This window comes from Zonotrichia albicollis, chromosome 3 (assembly GCF_047830755.1).
Source record: "Zonotrichia albicollis isolate bZonAlb1 chromosome 3, bZonAlb1.hap1, whole genome shotgun sequence".
Lineage (NCBI taxonomy): Eukaryota > Metazoa > Chordata > Aves > Passeriformes > Passerellidae > Zonotrichia > Zonotrichia albicollis.
In genome coordinates, this window is record NC_133821.1 from 49,076,168 (window position 1) to 49,097,287 (window position 21,120).

At 35.2% G+C, this 21,120-nt stretch overlaps 1 protein-coding gene across 10 annotated transcripts in view; it reads left to right on the plus strand.

Moving 5' to 3' along the window:
• The window catches only part of QKI (QKI, KH domain containing RNA binding), a 171,468-nt gene that overhangs the window by 36,472 nt on the left and 113,876 nt on the right, over positions 1 to 21,120 (plus strand). For all 10 annotated transcript variants that reach the window (XM_074537362.1, XM_074537363.1, XM_074537364.1 and 7 more), the window contains exon 2: positions 161 to 303. In XM_074537362.1, the coding sequence (XP_074393463.1) occupies positions 161 to 303 (143 nt within the window). The remainder of the gene's footprint in view (positions 1 to 160; positions 304 to 21,120) is intronic.

Consider the following 21,120-nt stretch of genomic DNA (forward strand, 5'->3'; position numbering starts at 1 on the left):
AATAGACAAAACCAGAGCAGTTTTTCAGCTACTGTGATGTTCATGAGAAGAGGAAGCAAATGGCATTGAGATTTGGGAAATAATAAAAAGAGGAGATTGTCATGTTAGATTATAATCTGTTACTGTATTTAATGGCTAATATACGTTTTTCCCCCCACAGAAATTAGCAGAGTACGGAAAGACATGTATAACGACACATTAAATGGTAGTACGGAGAAGAGAAGTGCAGAATTACCAGATGCTGTGGGACCTATTGTACAGTTACAAGAGAAACTATATGTGCCTGTAAAAGAATATCCAGATGTAAGTATATCTTTTTAGTCCCTAAATAATTTTTTGATCCTTGTGGTCGTCTTTAAATGTAAATTTCATGTGATGCTACCCTTGGATCACGCTGAGTTGCTTTGGATACTAGGGAATCAGTGTGTGTTCCACTTTGCTTGATTTGCAGTGAGTGTGAGTGGAGGAAGGTTGTGTTAAATACCAAACTAGTATGGATTGTTAAACCTGAGATGTAAGATCCTAATTATCTTGTTCAAAGTGTTTTCCATCCTGAGACACTTGTGAAGTGAATTTTAGGAGGAAAGTAGTTCTTGGGATGGTGCTTTTTTCTTCTTGCTGTGTCTCTACATCAGCTGCAGAATGCTTTGGAGCCCTTTAAACACCTTTTGGAGACTGTACTTAGTCTCAATTACTATTTGTCCCATACCTGTGTAACCAGTTCTGTTGCTTATAGAAGTGTCTTTATCTCAGGGTTGGTTGTCCTGTCCTCTCCTCTTTCCCAACCCTGCTTAAGCAAAACTCTTTGCTTGCCTGTCAATATTGTGCACTCCGTGGGGTGTTCTGTTCCATTGTGCACTCACATTCTGAAGGAGAATGGTTTCATTTAACTAGATGTTTTGAATTCATCTGATCGGAAGTGTTTCTAAAAACTACTTGGGAAGAACAGTCCTTTCAAAATCTACCTATCTACCCCAACTACCTCCAGCTGTTTTCAATTGATCAGGGACAAAATAAGAAACCATGTTCTTCTTTCCAGATAGAATTTACAGGTTCTGTTGCAGTAGAGGAGTGCAGGGTCCAAGTAAGGGATTTGCACATTAAAGTGATATAAAGTGGAAGAAAGTACAGAACAGCAAAAATGGAGGTAACACTTGTGTATTTCTGTGGCTTTTCTTTGTATGCTTAATTAGATTAAGCTCTCCAAATGGAGTTTTATTATTTCTGTGCTGCTTAGAACATACAGGCCTCTAAATAAACCTCACTGTGCCATGCTCCATTAAGAAAATTAAGTGCAAGTCCTTATTCAGAACTGAATACTTAGACAAATGTCTTTTCTCAGTTTTCAAGTTTTCATGTAGTTCTTTTGCTTTGAGTTTGAAACACCTGTACTGGGAAAAGTCTTAAAACAATTTGACTGGCACTAAAGACATCTCTCTCCCCTTGTATTGCGTTTTTCTTCCAAATTAAACATGTGGGTGTCTATATACATCTGTGTATGTATGTGTCCCTACACCAAAACCAGATTCAGATTTTTGAGAGCAATTGTCCTATGCAGTTGTTCCACAAAACCATGTAAGTAGCTCTGGATTTAATACCTCCAGATATCTTAGAATTATATTGCCTAGTGGCTTTTTAAAACATTTCTTATTTATTGAAACCTTGGTTTCATAACTTGACAATGTATCCTTTGTGAAGAGTTGCCAAAGTTATTTGTTGTAGTTTTTACAGAGCTTGATGCCTGCTGTAGGAGGATTGAGAGTAAGAAAAAGGTGTTGGATTTCCCTTAACTATTAAGCTGCTGTTCTAGAAATCAGGGTTTAGCAGCTTAGCTCTTCACTGCCAGTTAATTATCATATATAGTGTAAATGAGCAGGAAAGAGTTTGTCTCTAGTTTCTAACAAAGAAATGATTTCACTAGCTACTGCTAGCTCTTTGTTTGCTTTCAGAAGAACGGCCTTGAAGTGGTCATTAATTTATTTTAATAAACCCTTAGGCATTCGGAAGTTGGAGAAGCTTGTGATTTGTGTGCATGTGACCTGGAATAAAAAGGCTTTTGGCTCTTGTGAGATGATGTGAAGTGTGTGCTAGAAAAGGGGAAGTTTCTGCTGCTGCAGTGGGACCTGGCAGTTCAGGCTTTACTGGGGAGCCAAGGCTGGGGGGGTTCTGTGTGCTCCTGTATTTGTTCATTGCTACTTGGAATGGGATCTGCCCAGCCTTAATAATTGGTTAATAACCAGAATATACCACTGCATACAAATAAAAAGCTGTGATTAGGTATGTAGGCCATTTCCAGAATCTTTCTGCAGGTTAGGTATTAAGTAATCTGCTTTGAATTTAGGCCAGCACAGCATTCAGAAAGCCTGGAGTACAGTGATTCCAGCTTACTAAAAAAAAAAAAAAAAAAAAGTGTAAAATTCACAGATAAGTATTAATTTCACCAGTGAAGGTAAATTTGTGTGTAAAGAGAGAAATTGTTACCTGTGAGAATTTTCACAGCAGTATATGAAACTTTTTACTCATATTCAGCAGTTAATTTAGTTGTTACCAGATATAGGAAAGACATGCTGTATAAACTATGAGAGTGAGTTTCTTAGATAAATCTAGTTGATTCTTTCTATTGCCATAATTTTCTTCCGACTGACTGTCTTGTATGCATTACAAAGATATAAAGTTGTATAAACCTAAAGTTGCTCAGAGAAAAGTGATCAGAAACTGGTTTTCTGATGTATATTTAATAATATTTTTACTAAGAGAGATTAAAAAATCAGCAAAATGCTAGGACATTCTAATAGGCTTTTGTTATGGTAAATATTTTTGACTTAGAATTTTGAGGATATTGGTTAGTTGACTGTGGTGAATACTGCATAGTACTATAGTGCCGTTTTGTGCACAGAATCCTAAGTTTCTTGTGATGCATAAAAGTAGTGGTCTAGTTAAACCATAAGTTTTAACAAACATGCTTTATATATGTGTATATATAAACATACACAAAAGATGAAACAGTAAATTTTCTTAGCCTGCATCACTTTGATATTACTGTTTTACTCTGCTTTGGTTGTCCACACAAAATAAAGAATCTATAAACTTAAAAGTTAAAATAAATCTGTAAAATCTCCTGAAGGATCCTAATTTTTTTTGTACCAGTGCATATTGAGTATTTTTAATGTAATATTTATTTGAAGGCCACAGTTAGTGCAAGATTCAACTTGCCAAAAAATTGACTGAAACAGCTTGTAGTTTTTAAATGCTGACTGTGCAGAGTCTGAATTTCTGCTTCTGTACTAGTAAGTGGAAGATACACAAAAATCTTGCTAGGCAAGAATTAATTTTCTTTGGTGTGTTGTATTAATGAGATTTTTTCCATTATGTAGTCACAGTCTGATAAATTGTGTAACTGCTGGGATGGTACCCTTTGTGGCACATTTTTTTTCATAGGAAGCCACTGTTATGCAATTGGGTCTATTTGTATTGTTTTCTTCTAATACCCTTGAAAGGTGTTTAAATTTCATAGAAATTTTAGTATTAAAACTGAGATTTTTAGCTTTTCTGAGCCATGTATTTATGCTCCTGTAACTTGAGAGAGTACTTTTAAAGAAGGCACCCAAGAAGTGAAATTTCATTAATTGTCCATATTTTGCCCTTAAGTTAAAAGTGAGTTCCCTAAAGAGTAATGGTTGTACTCTTGTGTAAGTCGTTGGTGCTACAGTTTGAAGACATTTCCAGTTCATGGAAGAATAACTTCCATCAGAATTTAAAAAAGTAAGAAGAAAAGATATCAGAGAAATTGTTGAGCTCTTAAGAAGCAGAAGAATGGAGGATAAGCTATTGTTTGTGAGTGAATAGTTAAAAGTCTTTAGCATTTCTTATGCTTCAGATAAATGATTAATTTTCTCAAATTTCCCTAGAGAGATGAGACTAAACTTTCTGCCTGATATCAATTTAAACAGTTCTTGGAATTAGTACCTACAAATGTTGAACTGAATAAATGGTTTTTTTTCTATTATAATAATGGCTCTATTAATAATAAGTGCCCTGTTCTTTCTGATTAATGTGAAATTCTCTGTTGGAACTCTTCTGTGCCTCTTCAGTAAAAATGTAAGAAGTCAGTAATTATCGCATCTAAAGTAGCGTGTCCTTAGAGGATAGTGCAGCTCAAAGGGCAGCAGTGATAAACAGCTTGTGCGTACTTCTGACCATTTTAGTTAAAGCTGTTTAATTAGTACAACACAACGATCAACGCTGGGACTCGTTTTACTATGGGGAACTTACTGACAAAGTGTTTAAATCCTTCTTCAATTTGTAATATCAGAGTTTAATAGCATGCCTAATATGGATTAGGAAAATGATAACATCTTATTTATTTATTGTTCTGATTATTTTACTTAAGCTTTTCACTCCCTAGTGGTAAACAGGGAAAGAAGCTAAAAGACTAGGCCTTGTTTACCCTTGCAATTTGAAGGAAGGAGAGACTATAACTGCTCTCTGTACATAAACTTGGAATACAGAATAATGGCAGGGCTGCAGGAAGATTTGGAAAATGGTCAGCTACTGCTGAAAGTACAAATGTATATGAAATAACTAAAGTAGTTTGATTACTAATTTTCAGTCTTAGTAGGGTCATTGGAAAAACATTTTAATACAAGTAATGGGAACAAAGAATTTAATTTTGATTTTGAACTTTATGTATTAATGAGAGGCTTTATGTGCTCTGGTTGCACATGGTAAGGATATGGATTGAGAAAGGGCCCCTTTGTTTAGATGCTGTTAAAATGGAGTAATGCCTTAATATCTGTATGAAGATTTTTTTACGCCTTTTATCTAATGTTTTATTAGATATCTTTCCATTACTCACCATCTGAATCACCTCTTGACAGTTTTTTTTTGTTTTTTTTTGTTTTTTTTTTTTTTGAACCGTGCTAAACACTCAATAGCTGGTTTGGGGGATTTGGGGTTTGTTGTTTTTTGGGTGGGTGTTTTAGTTTTGGGTTTTTTTGGTGCAGGATGACGGATGTTGTCATAATTTTATTCACAGATTAGCTGGTCAAATCTCCAGAGCATATTTGTACATGGAGGCAAAAGGATGAAAGACAGTCTAAAATACATTGGAATTAAAAATCCTATCCTTTAGTCCCTTACACTAATCTTGCAAGCTGAGCAGCAGCTCACCTGTACCAATTAACTTGGTCCATATCTCCATTATTTTTTTCCTCTTAAACTCTTGAAGAATTTAGTGGAATTAAGTCAGGTGATTGCCTTGTCATTTATCTGTTAATGTTCTTCATCCCATTTTATTCTCGCTGGTTTTGCTGTTTGCAGATCCTGTGGTCTTTCTGTGTGTACAAATAAAAAGAAATGGAAGGTAGGGTGGAAGTAAGACAGGTAAAGTAAGAGCTTAGTAAGTAGTATTTGCTTTGGCGATGTTGCCCTTAATATATTTCAAGGTAAATTTAGAAATCTGGGAGAAGAAATGAGTTGTACTTGGTAGTGCTAGGAGAGCTGAACATATTTGTTAGGACACCATGTTTTTATGTTGATACTTGTATTAGTAATGTTTTCAAATTAGTGTCATAACATTAAACTCCTAGTTTTATGTGCAGCATGTGTGTGACACTCCCTGCAGCAAGCAGTGGAAGTTTTTTCTTTTTTAATCGGTATACAGGTCCTTGTAAGGACATTAACAGCCACTGCTAGACATTTGGGTGCCTCTCTTCTTCACCATGGATTAAGAGGGCTGTGTGTATATGGGAAAGCTAAGTACTAAAGGACAATGGTAGTCTAGAAGAACAGTCTAAATAGTGTGAAGATACCTGTTACTTTTCTGTGGGTGAAATGACTAAAACGATTCTAATTAATTTTATTGAAAATGTTTACCTGTGGGAATTACAAAATTTGAGGTTGCAAAGGAAGTGTCCTGTGGAACTTCCTGACATAGGTCTAGCAGTCAACATCCATCGTGATTGGTTTTGCTCTGTAGTGCCTTTCATTATAGCTCATCTCGTTTTCTCTGCAGTCAGGCTTTCAGTGGGCAATCTCTGCTCTTGCAAGACTTAAGTCTAGGAGAGCTGGGTTCAAATGTAAGTAATAAGAGGTCAGCTGTGAGGCAGGTATTTGTGACATACTGATTTTGTTTTGTTTTACATTGGTTTTTTTTTTCAGTATGTTGTTTGAAATGTTTATTTTAGGAAAGAAGGGTGTTATACAGAGATGATGATGTGCTTCAGCATGGTATTTTTGCTTGCTGTTGCGAGGTGAGGTGCTCTTGGGTACGCCTGCTGAACTTGTTGGTAGTTTTTTGTGAATTAATGTCCTGTGTACTTTAACTAGGATTGGAGACTGCAGTAAACATGGAAATACGAGTAAGTGCTGAAACAATACTTAACAGAGCAGGGTAGTGCTTATGTTCAAAACACACAGGTGAATTTACAAATTACTGTTTAGACATCAGAATCCTTAATTGTTGTACTTTGTTACTCGAAGTCAGGAGCTTCTTTCTGCTTTAGAGAGTGGAAACAAACTCCTGAAAGATAGGGGCTTTGAGAGGCACAGTGTTTTAAGGAAGGAGGAAATACAGAGAGAAAAACCCTTTATTGAGGATTATGTTTTTGCCCCTTCTGATTAGCTGACAAAAGGATAACTATAGCACTAAGCTGTAATATTTCCCTCAGAAACTTAACCTGGCGATTATAATAGCATGCTGTCTTCACCCCCTCCCCCTGCAATGGTCAGTCAGCTTTTGACACATATGTTAAATATTTCTTCCTTTTTAGCAGCTCTGTCGTTTAGGTATTACTGTTTGTATAGTCAGAATTTTGTGGAGTTGCCCTTGCAAAAGTAATTTGATGCTTTCCAGGCACAGGACAGCAGGAATTTGGTAACTTCATATGGGTAGGTCAGTGAAATGCAAATCTCAGCTACTTGTGTTTGCTCTGTGTTTTGCTGGGATAAGATGGCACCTATCTAGAACTGCTATTTAAAATAGTTTTGAGTTCCAGTCAGAATGCTAGCTTTTCTTTGTATCTCTCATAAATCATTTGCTTAAGTAAAAATCAATTTACATGCCCTCAGTGGGAAAAGGTCTAATGTTTCTTACTAGATTAAGTCTGCCCACAAACCTTGGAGGTGCCTATTAATTTGAAAGAAAAATGAATAAGTTGCCTATTGAGCAACATGGTTGAGTTTTTTTTTAAACAGGTGTGCTGTTTTGGTATTATGCTATTTCTGAAGTTACTAATGTGTTTAAAAGCGTACATCACTTGTCAAGGAACAGTTTTCAGATGCTGCATCTATAGCATTCATTTCTGATCTGAATTTGTTCCATATTTCAAAAGAACAGAGATTTTTTTTGTTCCTCATACATGTCTCATTAATGTTGGTCACTTGGTTGTCTTATATAAAAGTTTTCTTGAGGGGAGGATAGTACACAAATCCAGCTTGGGGAATAAACTTTCCTTTCATTTACTTCCTTTTTCCATTTCTGTTTTGTTTCATTACTTGAGAACGCCTTGGTTTGGAATGTTGGATTTAAAATAAAACACAAATGCTGTGTTAGTAGCTATGTCTACATAGGAGATTCTGGGTTTCTGTAGCTGTAGTATGGATCTGCTCAATCTATGAAATTAGTCTCTGCTGTTTTTTAATGTTAGTAAGAACACTAGTTGAACACTGTTGTTTAATTTCAGTCACTTGGCATAATATTAATTCACAGTTCTAAGCTTTTATATATTTATTTTTTCTTTAAGAGCAGTTTATAATAATGAGTTTTGTGAAGGCACTGATTCCTTTTGAAATTTGCTGCACTACTTTGAAGCTGAGTGAATTACGTTTCTTTCCAATACACTTAGTACTCTAAGAGAAGTAATTTTGCTTGATGAACAGCCAGTTACTTTTTACACCTTCTTTGCACTCAGTTCTCTCTTATTATGTAGTATAGCATTTCCTCTCTTCAGGAAAACTCACGCACCTGTCCTAATTGTGTACATTCATCCACCCAACACTTCAGTTGCTTGGGTTGATTACTGCTTTTTCAGAAGGTTTCTGTCTCTTTAGAGTAGTGATGTAAGCTTGATCAATATCTCTCAGCTGTGTGGTGTATAAACACTCAGAACATACTGACCCAAAAATTTGAGTTCCTTCTAGTTGCTAGCGTTGTGATCTGTGGCATGAGAGGACACTGAGGGCTCTGCCCTGTGCTCAGTGATACTGCTTGTTTTGGGAAGATTATCAATTAAATTGTGGTTTGAAGTTGTCTTAAATATGCAGCTGTGTAACAGATTATGGTTTTTTTCCTGTGAAGTACAGGTGGTCTAAAAATGTGAATGGTGCATTGAATAGGTATCTCTACATTGCTGTTCCATCTGGAAATGACCCATTGTTATATTGCTAATGTATTTAAGTACTGATGATAATGAATATATTATTCAAATCAACATCTTAAATGTCTGGGTCATAATATTTAACCTAATTGCTTGGTTAATTTTATAATTTGAACTTACTTGAAAATTTGATTACGTTTTTTAAAAAATTAAATGCCACTTGCATTAAAAGTAAAGCGAAGTTGATTTCATTCAACACAAGTACTCAAATAGTACATGTTGGGCTTCAATGTCATTTGATTTTTTTCAAATTATTCTGGCCACATTAATATTTTGCACAACTTTTTTTCTTCCAAAATTGCGAATATTGCCCTTAAGACTGGAAAAATTGTAAACAATGACCTTTGAGTCTTTGTGAAGGACTGCTGCTTCTTTCTGTGAGTCAGCTGAAGGGCAAGCTAAAAGCAAGAGAGATGTGAAACTCTGGCTTTGTAATATAGATGGGGCTGGAACATCTAAATCTCTAAATCCTAAGTCACTACAGACAGGTAGGCTGACATGCAAGCCTGAAGTACATCTCAGAGCCTTATGATATAACTCTTTCTTCTGCTGTTTCTCCTGTGATAAATACGAGGTTGCTCCCCTTCTGTTGCAGTGTCTGCAGTGATGTTGGTCATCACAGAACTGTAAGAAGTGGTAGTACCCATCTCCTTACTTAAAAATCACAGAGGAAAAGGCAGAAGTTAGTTAGGAATAAAGCCTGAATGTAGCAATTGCTGAAAAGCTCCTCTTTTAGTGGTGTTGCAATGTAAATATTTAGGATAATAGATTTGATATGACTTGATATCCAAAGGTGCTGCTGTCACTGTATTACTGGGCTGTGATACTGCTGCTCTTAGTGCTGGATGCTGGCTGAATCACACAACTCCACAGTGCTTATGTTGTGGGGCTTGTGCCCTTAAATGCTCCCAAAAAGGTTGGGAGCTTTTTAAGATATTTCAGGTGCTTTTCAGTTTCCACTCATTTGTCTTTTTATGTATTGTCTTCTTACAGTCAGAACACAGACTTAAGGTTTGCTAAGAGCTTTTAGCAGAAGTCATTTAGAGCAAACAAGGCAGATTAGACCTTTAAACACTAAAGGAAATATTGAGCTGTCTTCTGTGTTTCTGACCTGTTCTGCAGATTTAGGTGTGAAATTTGCAAGTTTACTGATTATGGCAGCTGTAAATATATGGAGAAGACTTTTTGTAACATTTCCAGAAGGTGAATGGAATTACTAGTTTAATTTTTCACTTCAAATATGGTTAACACTGAGAAATCTAGCCTTTTTTTTTTTTTTTAGAAGAAATACTTGTGCAAAAGCAAATAGGCAGTGACAGTTTCTGATCTTACTGTTTTTTACACTTGATTAAAGAATATCATGTAAGGTCTGTAGTAGAATGAGAAATGCTACCAGTTGGATAATCATATTGGGTTTTGTTCTAAATTTTGGAAGGGGGATTGCTTTTGTTTTGATGGCGCAGTTTCAAATTACTTTCTCTGATGTGTTTCAGTATTTTCATGGAATGAAATTCTAGACCTAGTTTGGTAAAAAATCCCCTAATGAATGTGAAGTAGTATAAACTGTGTATAAAGCTATGACTAAGCATGATGTTTATTTAGAAAGTGAGGTTTTGTAGTTCTGTTTGTGAAATACTGGAAGTATTTTCAATATATTTAACGATAGAAATAGGTGTTTCAGAATTTGATTTGTCTTAAATGAGGTAAGAATTCTGATTCACTTTTCCCCTATGAAGGGGAAAATTCAGCTTGTTTCAATAGAGAGCTCCTAGTCTATGAATGAGACGGCAGTTGTTACCATTTCTCAAATGGGTGTAAAAGTTAAAGGAGCAAAGCAAAAATTATCTAATATTGGCTCTGATTATAAATTACAATTTAGTCAGCTAAATTAAGCAATTAAAATCAGTCGCATGAATGAAAAGCTTGTTTATGTTTAGGAATGTTAAATACCTTACTTTCTCACTCACTCCAGAAGCTTGATAAAATGCATTTTTTCCCAAAGTACATTGCTCGAATATGGAAACTTTCATCACAGCTCTAATTGGTAAGGCCTATCTTTAACCACAAAACAATACTATGCATCTTTATCATGGGATTTAGTTGCTTGGTGAGATGCTTTACTGCTTTATTTTTAACTTTGCTTATGAAAGAGTGCTATTATGGAGGAAAAAATAGTAATTGCTATTTATATAGTACTGCATTGAGGTCTTCTGATTTGGAAGTGTGCAGTTTCTGTTTCCTCTCTTCCCATCTTCTAAGGTGGCAAATAAATATACATTTTTGTAACATAGAGTTATAAAAGACTGAATAATTCAGCGTAAAATCTATTGCCTTAAAGGGATGAAGAACTTTGTCTAAAGCTCCAGTAACTAATAAAATAAAGTGGTTACTGAGCACCTCTTCTTTGCATAAACCTGAGTATGTATAACCTCAAAGCCAGTTTCTGCAAAGTCAGTTTTTCCTTTTGAGAGGAGAAAAAGCAGCTGCATTTATCCGGTAAAATGAAAGAGAGAATAATGTCCCTTATGTACAAGAATTCCATTTCTTCTTAGAAATAAGATTTCAATTTCTTCTTAGCATTTTTAACTATAGTATCACTATCTACAATGGTGCTCCAACTTAAATGTGTCTTTCTCACTTCTAATTACTGAGAAATGGAAGTAGTCTACAGCTAAATTGCCAGCTTTAAGTGCCTTGGGTAAAGTCATATGTAGTCACATCTAATTAAAAGGTATTATTATGGAAATTAGTTGTTGGACTGTATATCCTGAGGATCCTTTGTTACTGGAATATGAGTTTAATGATGTAAACTGAGGCTTAGAGGGCACTGCTGGATCCTTGGTTAGGCTTGGAGACCGATTTACACACAGCTCAACTTGTTAATTCTCTAGATAAATGTGTCACGATTCCCAAGTAGAGCATGGAATTGAACAATTTTTACTCATCTCCTGGTGTTATTGAAACTGATGTCTTGTCACTGTTCTGAAAACCTCATCTTAGTGAATAGGATGGAACAGATTATTCACTATCTCGCTTAAGCATGCCTACTGTTAGATTGTTCACAGGATCTGATTTCCTGAGAGAGTTTCTGTTAACAATCTTTCAATTACTGTTTAAAGGGTTTTATGACCACTTAAAGGAGGGAACTACCAAACTGTTCTGTGGGCCTTTAAATAATTGCAAATGGGAATCTAATGATAACGGAGATTCCCATTTTAAAACCATGAAATTGTTAATTTGTCTATCTTTACAGCTTTCTCACTTATGTTGATAATTCTAAGCAATTTAAAATCCAATTATTTCCAAAATACGACAGTAATTAGATTAGTGTTTTTACATGAACAGAACATGTAGCATAAAAAAATCATTTTGAGGGATATTATTTTAGTTATTTGAAGTGGAATTGAAACTACCCAATTAAAATTCTCTTTTAACTTGTGGCATGAGGAGAAGGTTTAATGTTAAAACCAGTATTAAATGGAAAGGAAATATGACTTTAGTTTATATTATAATGTACAGAAAATACTGACAAAGCAGGGGCAAAGCAAAAACGTACTAAAAGAACAAATTGCTATTTCACTAACGATCTAAAGGTAATATTTATGCAAACAACTACACAATTTATAAACACTAAAAATTAGTCCAGAAGTGGTGGGAGGGAAGCAAAACCCCTTTTCCTTGAGTGTGTTTGACGAGGCATGGCTTCTGTCTTTGGTAACTGATAAGGTCTGTGCTTTGTTGTTGTGTGTTCTTGTATCTTGTGTCTGCTGATCCAGCCCGCAGTGTTGTCAGCTCAGTGAGGAATGTCAGGAGGCTGGAGCAAAAGGGACATTAAATGGTTGACGCTGAGGGATGGCAGTAAATGAGATGGGAGCTAAATATATAGGTTTGTGACATTCTAGCAGCTGGCTAAAGTCGTGCTGTTTGTTGCTTGGGTATGCTAGCCTTAAAAAGGAAGAGAATGCATTGTAGCACCGAGAAGAAAAAAAACAGCTGGTGGCTTATCAGTCAGCCCTAATGACAGAGAAGGTTAAAGAGTTTGGAAGGACAAATCTTGGAAGAGTGCTTTTATTAGTAACATTAAGTTTTTCATTTGGTATGAGTGGTTTTATAAAACTACTCTAAAACTTGGCTTGTTCAGTGTAAAAAGGCAGGAATGCTTCGTTTGTTGTCCAAATAAAATTACTTTAAAGATTTACTTGTTTACTTTTGATCCAAGCAGCTTGTTAGGTGACTTTTACAGTAACTTACTTTTGATGTTTTCTTGCTCCATAATGGAACTCTTGGAAACAGTTCGACACTTGATTAAGTATCTCGGAGTTTAATGCTTAATTTAGAAGAAAAAAGGCATGTTTTTCTAATAGATGAAAGTATGAATGTCCTCAAATGGTATAAACTGTATATATCTTAATCCCCATCTTTGCTAGATAGAAAAGTGCCATGTGATTTAAATATGATTTTATGTTAGAAACGCTTTCAAAATAAAAGTTAATGTTTGGAAAAATCTGTGTCTAATTGCTTAAATGATTAATATTTGACATGTAACTTACTACTCCATCTAGTTCTTTCAGTGAAGGCTGTTTGAATGTGAGCTTGAAGTAAGTACAGCACCTTAGTCGAAAGCTTAGTCCTGCTTGATACTCTCTGCTTCTTCTTCATGTCTGAGACTTTTACAGTTTCTTCTCAAGAACCTGTTTAGTTGTTGAACCCAGACTTGATTGTTACCACTGTCTTACAGCTGACTCAGACAGAAGTGAAGAGCAAAACCTCCTCTGTGGCTGCTCAGCAAGTGAAGTGTCAGTGAGGAAGCCTCTCAGTCCGTCTCTGTGCTCACGGGGAGTGTCTGTGGGTGGCACTGACGCTGCCCTTAGCAGGGCCCTGAAACCCGCTGCGGGCTAAAGATGTGAAGCTGTAACACAGCTGAAAGCCTTCCCCTTTTTGCTTTTCGTGTTCCTTGTGCTGTGGCACACTCTGACAGGGTGGGAAGAGATCAGGAAATTCCAGATCCCCTGCTCTTCGTGGAAATTGGTCTGTCCCCTTCCGTGAAGTTTGTTGGAGGGTGTGTGGAAGGAGGTGCGAGCGAGCAGCTGAGGGTCAGCTTTTGCAAGAGTGCAGCAGTGATCCTTGGGCCTCATTTCTCTTAAGAGCTGGTGTTCTTCCTATTACTGGAGCAGCTTCTGCTTGTTACAGTAGTACTAGCAGTGTGATTTTCTATAATTTTGAGATAGTCTTGCATTAATTTATATGTTTGTGTTAGTTTTTCTTCTCTTCAGTTCAGGTGGACTGTACATAGGATGATGCACCAGATAAGGTTTTCAGGCCTTGAATTAAAGAGATTAGAGAGATTTGAGCTGCTTTGCTTGGGCAGTTGGATGTATTGTGTTTAGGCTGATTAACTTTTTTTATGTACCTCTGTATAGAGAGATTTATGGCTGTGAAGCTGTATAGTAGTTTAAAAAACTTAGTACATTATGCCATTTCTGAACTGCTGATTCCCTTTTGTAATTAGCACAGCATCTTTTTGTGGATCTTCATTTTAAATTCTGTAACTTATTTAGGCCAATGCCAGTATTGCCTGTGTGTTACATTATACAAGAAATATCAGAATAAATATCAGTAGAATTTAGCTAATCTAATAAACTTGCCTTTATTTCTTCTGTATACCCAATGCAGTTTATTGATAGTATTAGCTTTTTTCCAAGTGATTGTTTCATTCTGCACAGTAAAGAACAGAAGCAAACAGCTTTTATAACTTTATGTTAGAGGTCAGTAATTTAGGAGTTATTCTTAAATAGTCTCTGCCTTTCTAGCCTGTTACTTGACTTCCACTGCTGCTTTTGAAAGGAACTTATGGAGTGCAGCATCTTCAGTGTTTTGAAATTTCTGGATTCTTTGATGATGTAATGTAAGGTCTTATTCATTTCCACAAAAAAATATAGCTCTCCCTTTAGATTTGGATTGCTTTCTGCCTTCCTTCCGAAGGTTGCATGATCTTAATCCTAAACTCTGTGGTGAAGGTGTCATTTTTCTGCAGGAAAATGAAACAAGATTTGTTACTCAATCCTTGGGCAGTAAAGCTTCTTAGTATTCACTTAATTTTGAACTAAATTTCTTGCACAAATGTTTACATCTTAGGTTAGTTTTTAGAAAATGGAATTGAAAAAAAGATTGAGTGGTTGTGGTAATTTGCCAAGTATAGAAGAGTAAGATAGCTTTTTTTTGTTATGCTGTTAGATAGGTCAAAGAATTGCTGAAGAAATTATGTTAGCTCTATAGCAGATAATCTTGGAAAACGGTGCCTTTGAGATTAGAGGTACGATGATTGTGCCAATGCAGAAATTATTTTTTTCTTTTTGCACCTGTGATAACACATGTATACATTATGTTTAGAATTGAAGTGGAATCTTCTGCCCAGAGGAGATGAAAATACATTTTCCAGGAAGACTGTCTTAGTGGTTCAGTGTTGTTTCAATGGATGAAAATTAAGTTGGCATCCTAGATAACATTTTGGAGATACTGAGTTTTGTATATACAGGAATTGCTACGTCCTGAAATCTTATGACCATATTTTGATGATGAGTTCTGACAGATACCTATTTCAAACAGTTGACAAAAGAAAACTGTATCTTGGCTTCTCTGATTAGTTGTAATGCATTCAGCTAACTAGGTGTAGCTACTCAGATGGTTCTGTCATGTTAATGAGAATTTCAGTGGTAAAAATGAAGTTTATTTACATAAATATCCAGCTATCATTATATTTCATTAGATTTTTTCAATACCTAACAGAAACAACACCAAGTATTTAATTTTAATTTACTCAGGTATCCCTTTAAAGTGCAAGTTTAGAATTAGGAGAAAAAAGTTTTATCCTTCAGTGTATTATTTTTGGTTTGTGTTTATCTTTTAATCTGTGCTTTGATATTTCTTTGTTCTTTAATCAAGAAAGCTGTATTACCATTATTAAAATGACCAGGAAAGCTAGCCCGATTTTTATTTTATTTATTTATTTTTTTATAGATCTGGTCTAATGTATTTACATGAGGTTTGTAAAGCTGTTTGTCAGTTAAACATGCTCTCAAAGCCTTCAGCAGAGGTTATTAGAGGTGAATTATGTGGATTTAAGGGATTTAGTAATTCATTCTAAATCCCAGCTATATTTTTTAATGTTTTTTTGTTGTTGGGTTTTTTTTTTGGAAGGAGCATTTAAGCATTAGGATGTGGTCTGTTGGGTAAAAAATGATATTTTATTGACATCACATGGATAATCTGGTTTGTGTAGGTTACAGCTGCAGTGATCAGAAAGATTCTGAGCTTTTGAATGATCGCTGTATTGGTGGCTGATATTCTGCTCAGTCAAGAACAAATGCAAATAATCTGTAGTAATCTGTAGTGGGCAACTCTACCAGCTCTACCAACAAAGCTAACATTGCAGAATTACAGTATGTAAAATTGTGGCACCCTTACAGGACCTGAAGGGACCCTACAAAGAGAGCTGTAAGAGGGTCTTTTAGGATGAGTCAAGGGGGAATAGATTTAAACTGAAAGAGGTTAGAATTAAATTAGATGTTAGTAAGAAATTCCCCACCCTCAGGGTGGTGAGGCAGTGGAACAGGTTGCCCAGGGAAGCTGTGGGTGCTCCGTCCTTGGGAGTGTTCAAGGCCATGTTGGATGGAGCTCTGAGCAGTCTGGTCTGGGGGAAGGTGTTCCTGCCCTTGGCAGGGGTTTGGAATTATAGGATCTTCAAGTTCCCTTCAAACCCTAACTCTTTTATGATTTTATAAAATGCAATAAGTTGATATTTTTACTTTAAGATGATTATGTTGCTGTGGTGCTGGGGATTTAATTGTATGGTGGTGCTTCATAAAAACAATTTAGTTTTCATTGTAGCAAGCAATATTTCTATTCAAATTAATCACCCATTTAATATCACCTCAGTTTTTTATTTGAAATTGTATGGTGTTCTGTTTATTTTTGGCACATGCCAGAACACAACTGGAAGTAGTATTTCATTTATTAAATAATGTTACAGTGCCAGAGTACAGGTACTAACAAAGAGAACTTAATAGTTGAATAGGGCCCAGGGTCACCCTTTGAAAATGTCATACTTGTGATTTTAATAAATAAAAGAACTACTTGAAATGGCAAAATCTTAAATGGAAACAAATCCTGATCTGTCATATTATAAATCCTAAAAGTTCTAATTTTCTAATTTTTGTACCACTTGTTTTTAATGTTACTGAGAGAATATCACCAGTAAGAAATAATAGAGGAGTAATTTTTAAGTAGACCAAAGTTTTTATGATAATCCATTCTTTAAACCATTAAACCTGCATTGCTGATGTCAAAGAAGGGAAGGCAGCAATTCTTAATCCTGTAGAGAGCACAAGGTGCTGCTGTTTATCACTGGTTGTTTACTGTCTTCTTCATAAAGTTTTACTGGAAAACATAGATAAATTTCTATCAGCATTTTTTACTAAAGATCGTGTGTGGGCAAGATCTGTGTGGGCAAGGTCTGTTTATGACTGCCCAACAAATGCTAAACACCGAGCTCAGTTTTGTGAGCGGGCTTGCAGCATGTGTGTGTTCATTCAAGAGATTTTATTCGGTTCTGAACACAATGTGAACAATTCAGTGGTTGAATTGTGCTGATGGCACAGCTTTCTAGATGAGGTGAGTTAGAGGTTAAACAGCATTGAGGCAGACTGACTCATGCATGCCATGAAACAGAAATACCCCAGTACTTACAAGAGAGATTGAAGTTGTTCTCTCCTGCTCCACATAGTGTCTACTAAGTTTGATAAAGTTTCTGGAGTTTTTTCCTTTCTGGACATCTCATACAATCTGTACTGTTCTAATTGTTTTAAGAAGCTCTGCTTAAAGAGCCAGTTAAATATAATGTAATTTAAAGGAATTTAACATGTTACCAAAATTACTCCTACACTAACTGTGTTGTGTAATACTTCAATGTAGTTCTGGGAAAGAGTAATAGATACAGGTATTTGTATGCAGAGAACTCATTTCCTCTGGTACTAGCTGGATTTTTCATTGGAACCTCTGCAAGTGAGTAATAGGCAAAACTTTTGCACTAATGTGTTGTTTTCATTTTCTTCCAGAGGCTGATACTTTTTGTACAGTATATCCAACTTCAAAACACTGAATGTTGACTTTGTTCTCCTGCTGCACAAATACTGTGTTTTAGTAATATATTACAATTATGTTTATATCCTTTGTTTTTGCATTAATACATTTTACAGATGTTTTTGAACTAGACCAAGCTGTTCTCACTCCCACAATAATTATCAGTTCTTTCCCATAACAAGACAAGTTACTATCTGGCTTTGATGTTAAAAAGTGATTATGGTAACTGAACTAGAACAAAAAAAAAAAAAAAAAAAGCCCAAAATTCCCCCAACCCTATAATTTTTGTTAAAAATGTATGCAGTGTACTAAATAAATATGGAAACAGTCTGAGTGCATTAAATATGTACTGAAAATTATTCTTAGCCATTTCAGTACAATAAGGAAAAGAAAAAAAATATTTTCATTATCTGCTTTCTAAGATGTTGTTCTCCTCTTTGTGACCACTCAAATTTTAGGGAATTAGAACTGCATTAAATATTTTAGCTGTAGTGACCCTTTTATTTAATGTTGGGGATTAAATTGCTCACACTTGAAGTCAAGTCAGAGGTAGTTCAGCAGATGTGCTGGAAGTTTTGATTTTGTTTATCTAGCACAAAAGTACCTAATGGAAAATGTGACAGATCCTAGTTTTCTGTCAGTTGATACTCTGTATTTTGTCTTCCAGTACCTTAATGGTTTTATTTTTGTGTTTAAGTGATGAAGAGATTATTTAATGGTAATTTGTATTTACATCACAGCATTTCTATTTTACTACTTAGCTTCATCACGTAAATGCTTCCATAGTTCTCATTTAGCTTTGATATAGTATTAGAATGGTATATATCAGATACACACAGCAAATGTAAGTGGATATATTTGACATAAGCAGATTATATGTGTCATGCTGATATTCACTACATGTGTACTTTGACCTTTACTTGGTTATTTTGCATAGAAAACATGCCATATTTAGGAGAGAATGTTTCTCATGCATTGTTTTCTGCAGCAACTCTTCCATTACCAGTAGTAGGTGGGTTTGGTAGAGACTTGAGGAAACAACTTCACATGTTGTCACTAGCAGTCTTAACAGCTATCTAAAGTTAGTTTGTATGTAAAAATTGACTTCTAAATGTGGTTACTATTGTCTGTGTTCGCTGTGTTGACAATGATAGTACCATCTGCAGTGTCAGCTTCTTATTCCTTTAAAATCTCAGCAGATAATGTTTTTCTTAACTATGTTACAAACTTGCCGAATTGAGCTGGAACTACACGTTAATGCAGTTAATGAAAGATTTCACAATTTCAGCATTATTCTTGCAACATTATAATTTTTCCTCTTGATTTCTGAAATGTTTACAAGTGACTGTTTATGTGACCTTAGTCTTCTTTGGTTTTGGTTAATGTATAATGTGGTCACTGAGTATGGGATGCACTTGTTTTTATTTGACAGTAGTTCTTACTGCTTCAACAAGAACTGTGTAGCTGTTTTCTGTTGAGTGTGATGTTGAATCACTGAAAATACTTAACTTTAGATATATTTAATGCCTTTTTTTGTCATCATGGAAAAGGAAACTTTCTGTTCTGTTAATCCCAACCTACCAAAAAAATGTAGTGGTATCATCATCTTTTGAATGAGGGGAGATAGTGGCAACAGTTTCAAGAATTTAAAGAATTTTGACTGAAAGTAGGAGGTGGGGGCTGTAAATGTTACCTGAAAGGTTATGTATTTAATTCATAACTGCTCTTTTACTGGCAGATTGCATGTATGCAGGTGTAAATGCTAGTTCTCTTAACAGTATGTATGTTTGTACATGTACAGAAATACACATCACTAAAACTGTGCTTGTAAAAATATCCTAACCATACATCCCCCCTCCCCCCCTCCAAAAAAACAAACCCAAAAAACAAACAAAAAACCCCCAAAAAGCAACAACCAAAAGCCAATTTTTTAATAAAGTTTTCATTGTGGAAATGGTTATATGGTCACAAAATACTAATGGATTAAACACTGGAAAATGTTATTGCTAGAAAACATATGCAGTGTAAGGTAGGGTAAATTACCCATTTGTCATTTATTTTTTTCTTATGAAATGTTTCAGATTACTTTCTCAGAAATTCATTCTCAAAGGTATCTAGCTATAATTTTATTCTACACATTTTGTTTTCTTTATTAAACACTAAACTGCCTAACTGAAAGCATACAATCTAACAGTTAAGTGCTGTATTTTGTTTTCTAATACCTCAAGTGGTTTTATAGTTGTTTCAAGTTAGAGACCTATAAAAAAATCAAATCAGCCATATGTATTTGATTTATATTTTTATGATTACCTAAGACTCAGCTGAGACCAATGCAAGATTTTCTAAGAAATGCGGAAAAATAACTGTATTGCCAGTTTCATGAAACAATATTCCTTTAAAAAGACATCAATGAAAAAAAAAACCACCTAAATTTGCTAATTTTAGTGGTCAGTAAAAGCTTTATTGGATTCAGTGTCCATTCTTGTATTTGTTTTTCAGCATAATGCTGGTTTTTATCTTCTGCTGTAGTGTTTCCAGTCTGTTTGCATATAAATGTTACAATTAAATGCATTAGCTGATTTTCTTCATAAAAAACACACATGAAAATGCATACTTGAATTTAATTGTATCGTTAAGAAATTTATTAATCCTTGGAGTAATGTTAATCTTGCTCAGAAAGAGTACTCACATTAAACAAACACCATTGTGAATGCCATACACATTCATCATGCTTTGTTTTGAATGCCTTCATTGTCTTGCAGTTCCTTTGTGTCTCTTCATTACTCCATTTCCATGGTTGGCATTGTAGCCTGTGACTCTGTCAGATAAAGTTATCTCCTACATGGTCTTGGAGTATGACTGCTGCAGTCTGGAGACATAGAAAGTTTCTTCTGAAGTGGCTAAACTGACTGCCAGCATTGCTGCTTAAGATAAAATTGCCAGATGTTCCCCATTATAACATCCCGTTTTCAGTTGCTTCGCAGCCATGACATATTCTAACCACTGAACCACACAGAGTCCTGGTCTTCAGATGCTTTTTATTTGGTGTGGAAAATCATATGACAGTGAAATGAGCAGGAAATGCTGCTCTCCATGTCTTCAAAAAGCAAACTAACCACCAGGACACTTTAAAGCAAATTTTTGGGATTCTTTAGTTTGCTTAATGTACCAGTATATGCAATCTGAAAACTGATTTGACCATGGAGAAGCCTGAATATAAGGTATAGTTTTCTCTCTTGATGAAAATCCACTTTCAGCTGGCAGTTATGTCTAACATTTAACTAGAGTGTAAAATAAAACTAGGAAGAATATGGGTAAGGGTAAGCAAGGCTGCTCGTGAATGGATTGAGAAGCCTGAAGTTTTGTCCTGTTAGGATTAAAAAAAAAAAAAGGAAATTATATGTAAAGGTAGTCTCAAAATGGAGACTTGTTTCCATATATGACATGACTGTGCTGAAGCTGCTTTCTGCAGGAGGTTAAGAATTAAATTATATCATCAAGAGTGGACAGTTATGGTTGCCATTACTCAGTTGTAGTAATTACAGTGGGGTTTTTTAAGGGAAATAATAAAATGTATGTGTTTTTTGTAAGCTGGAAATCAGAAAGT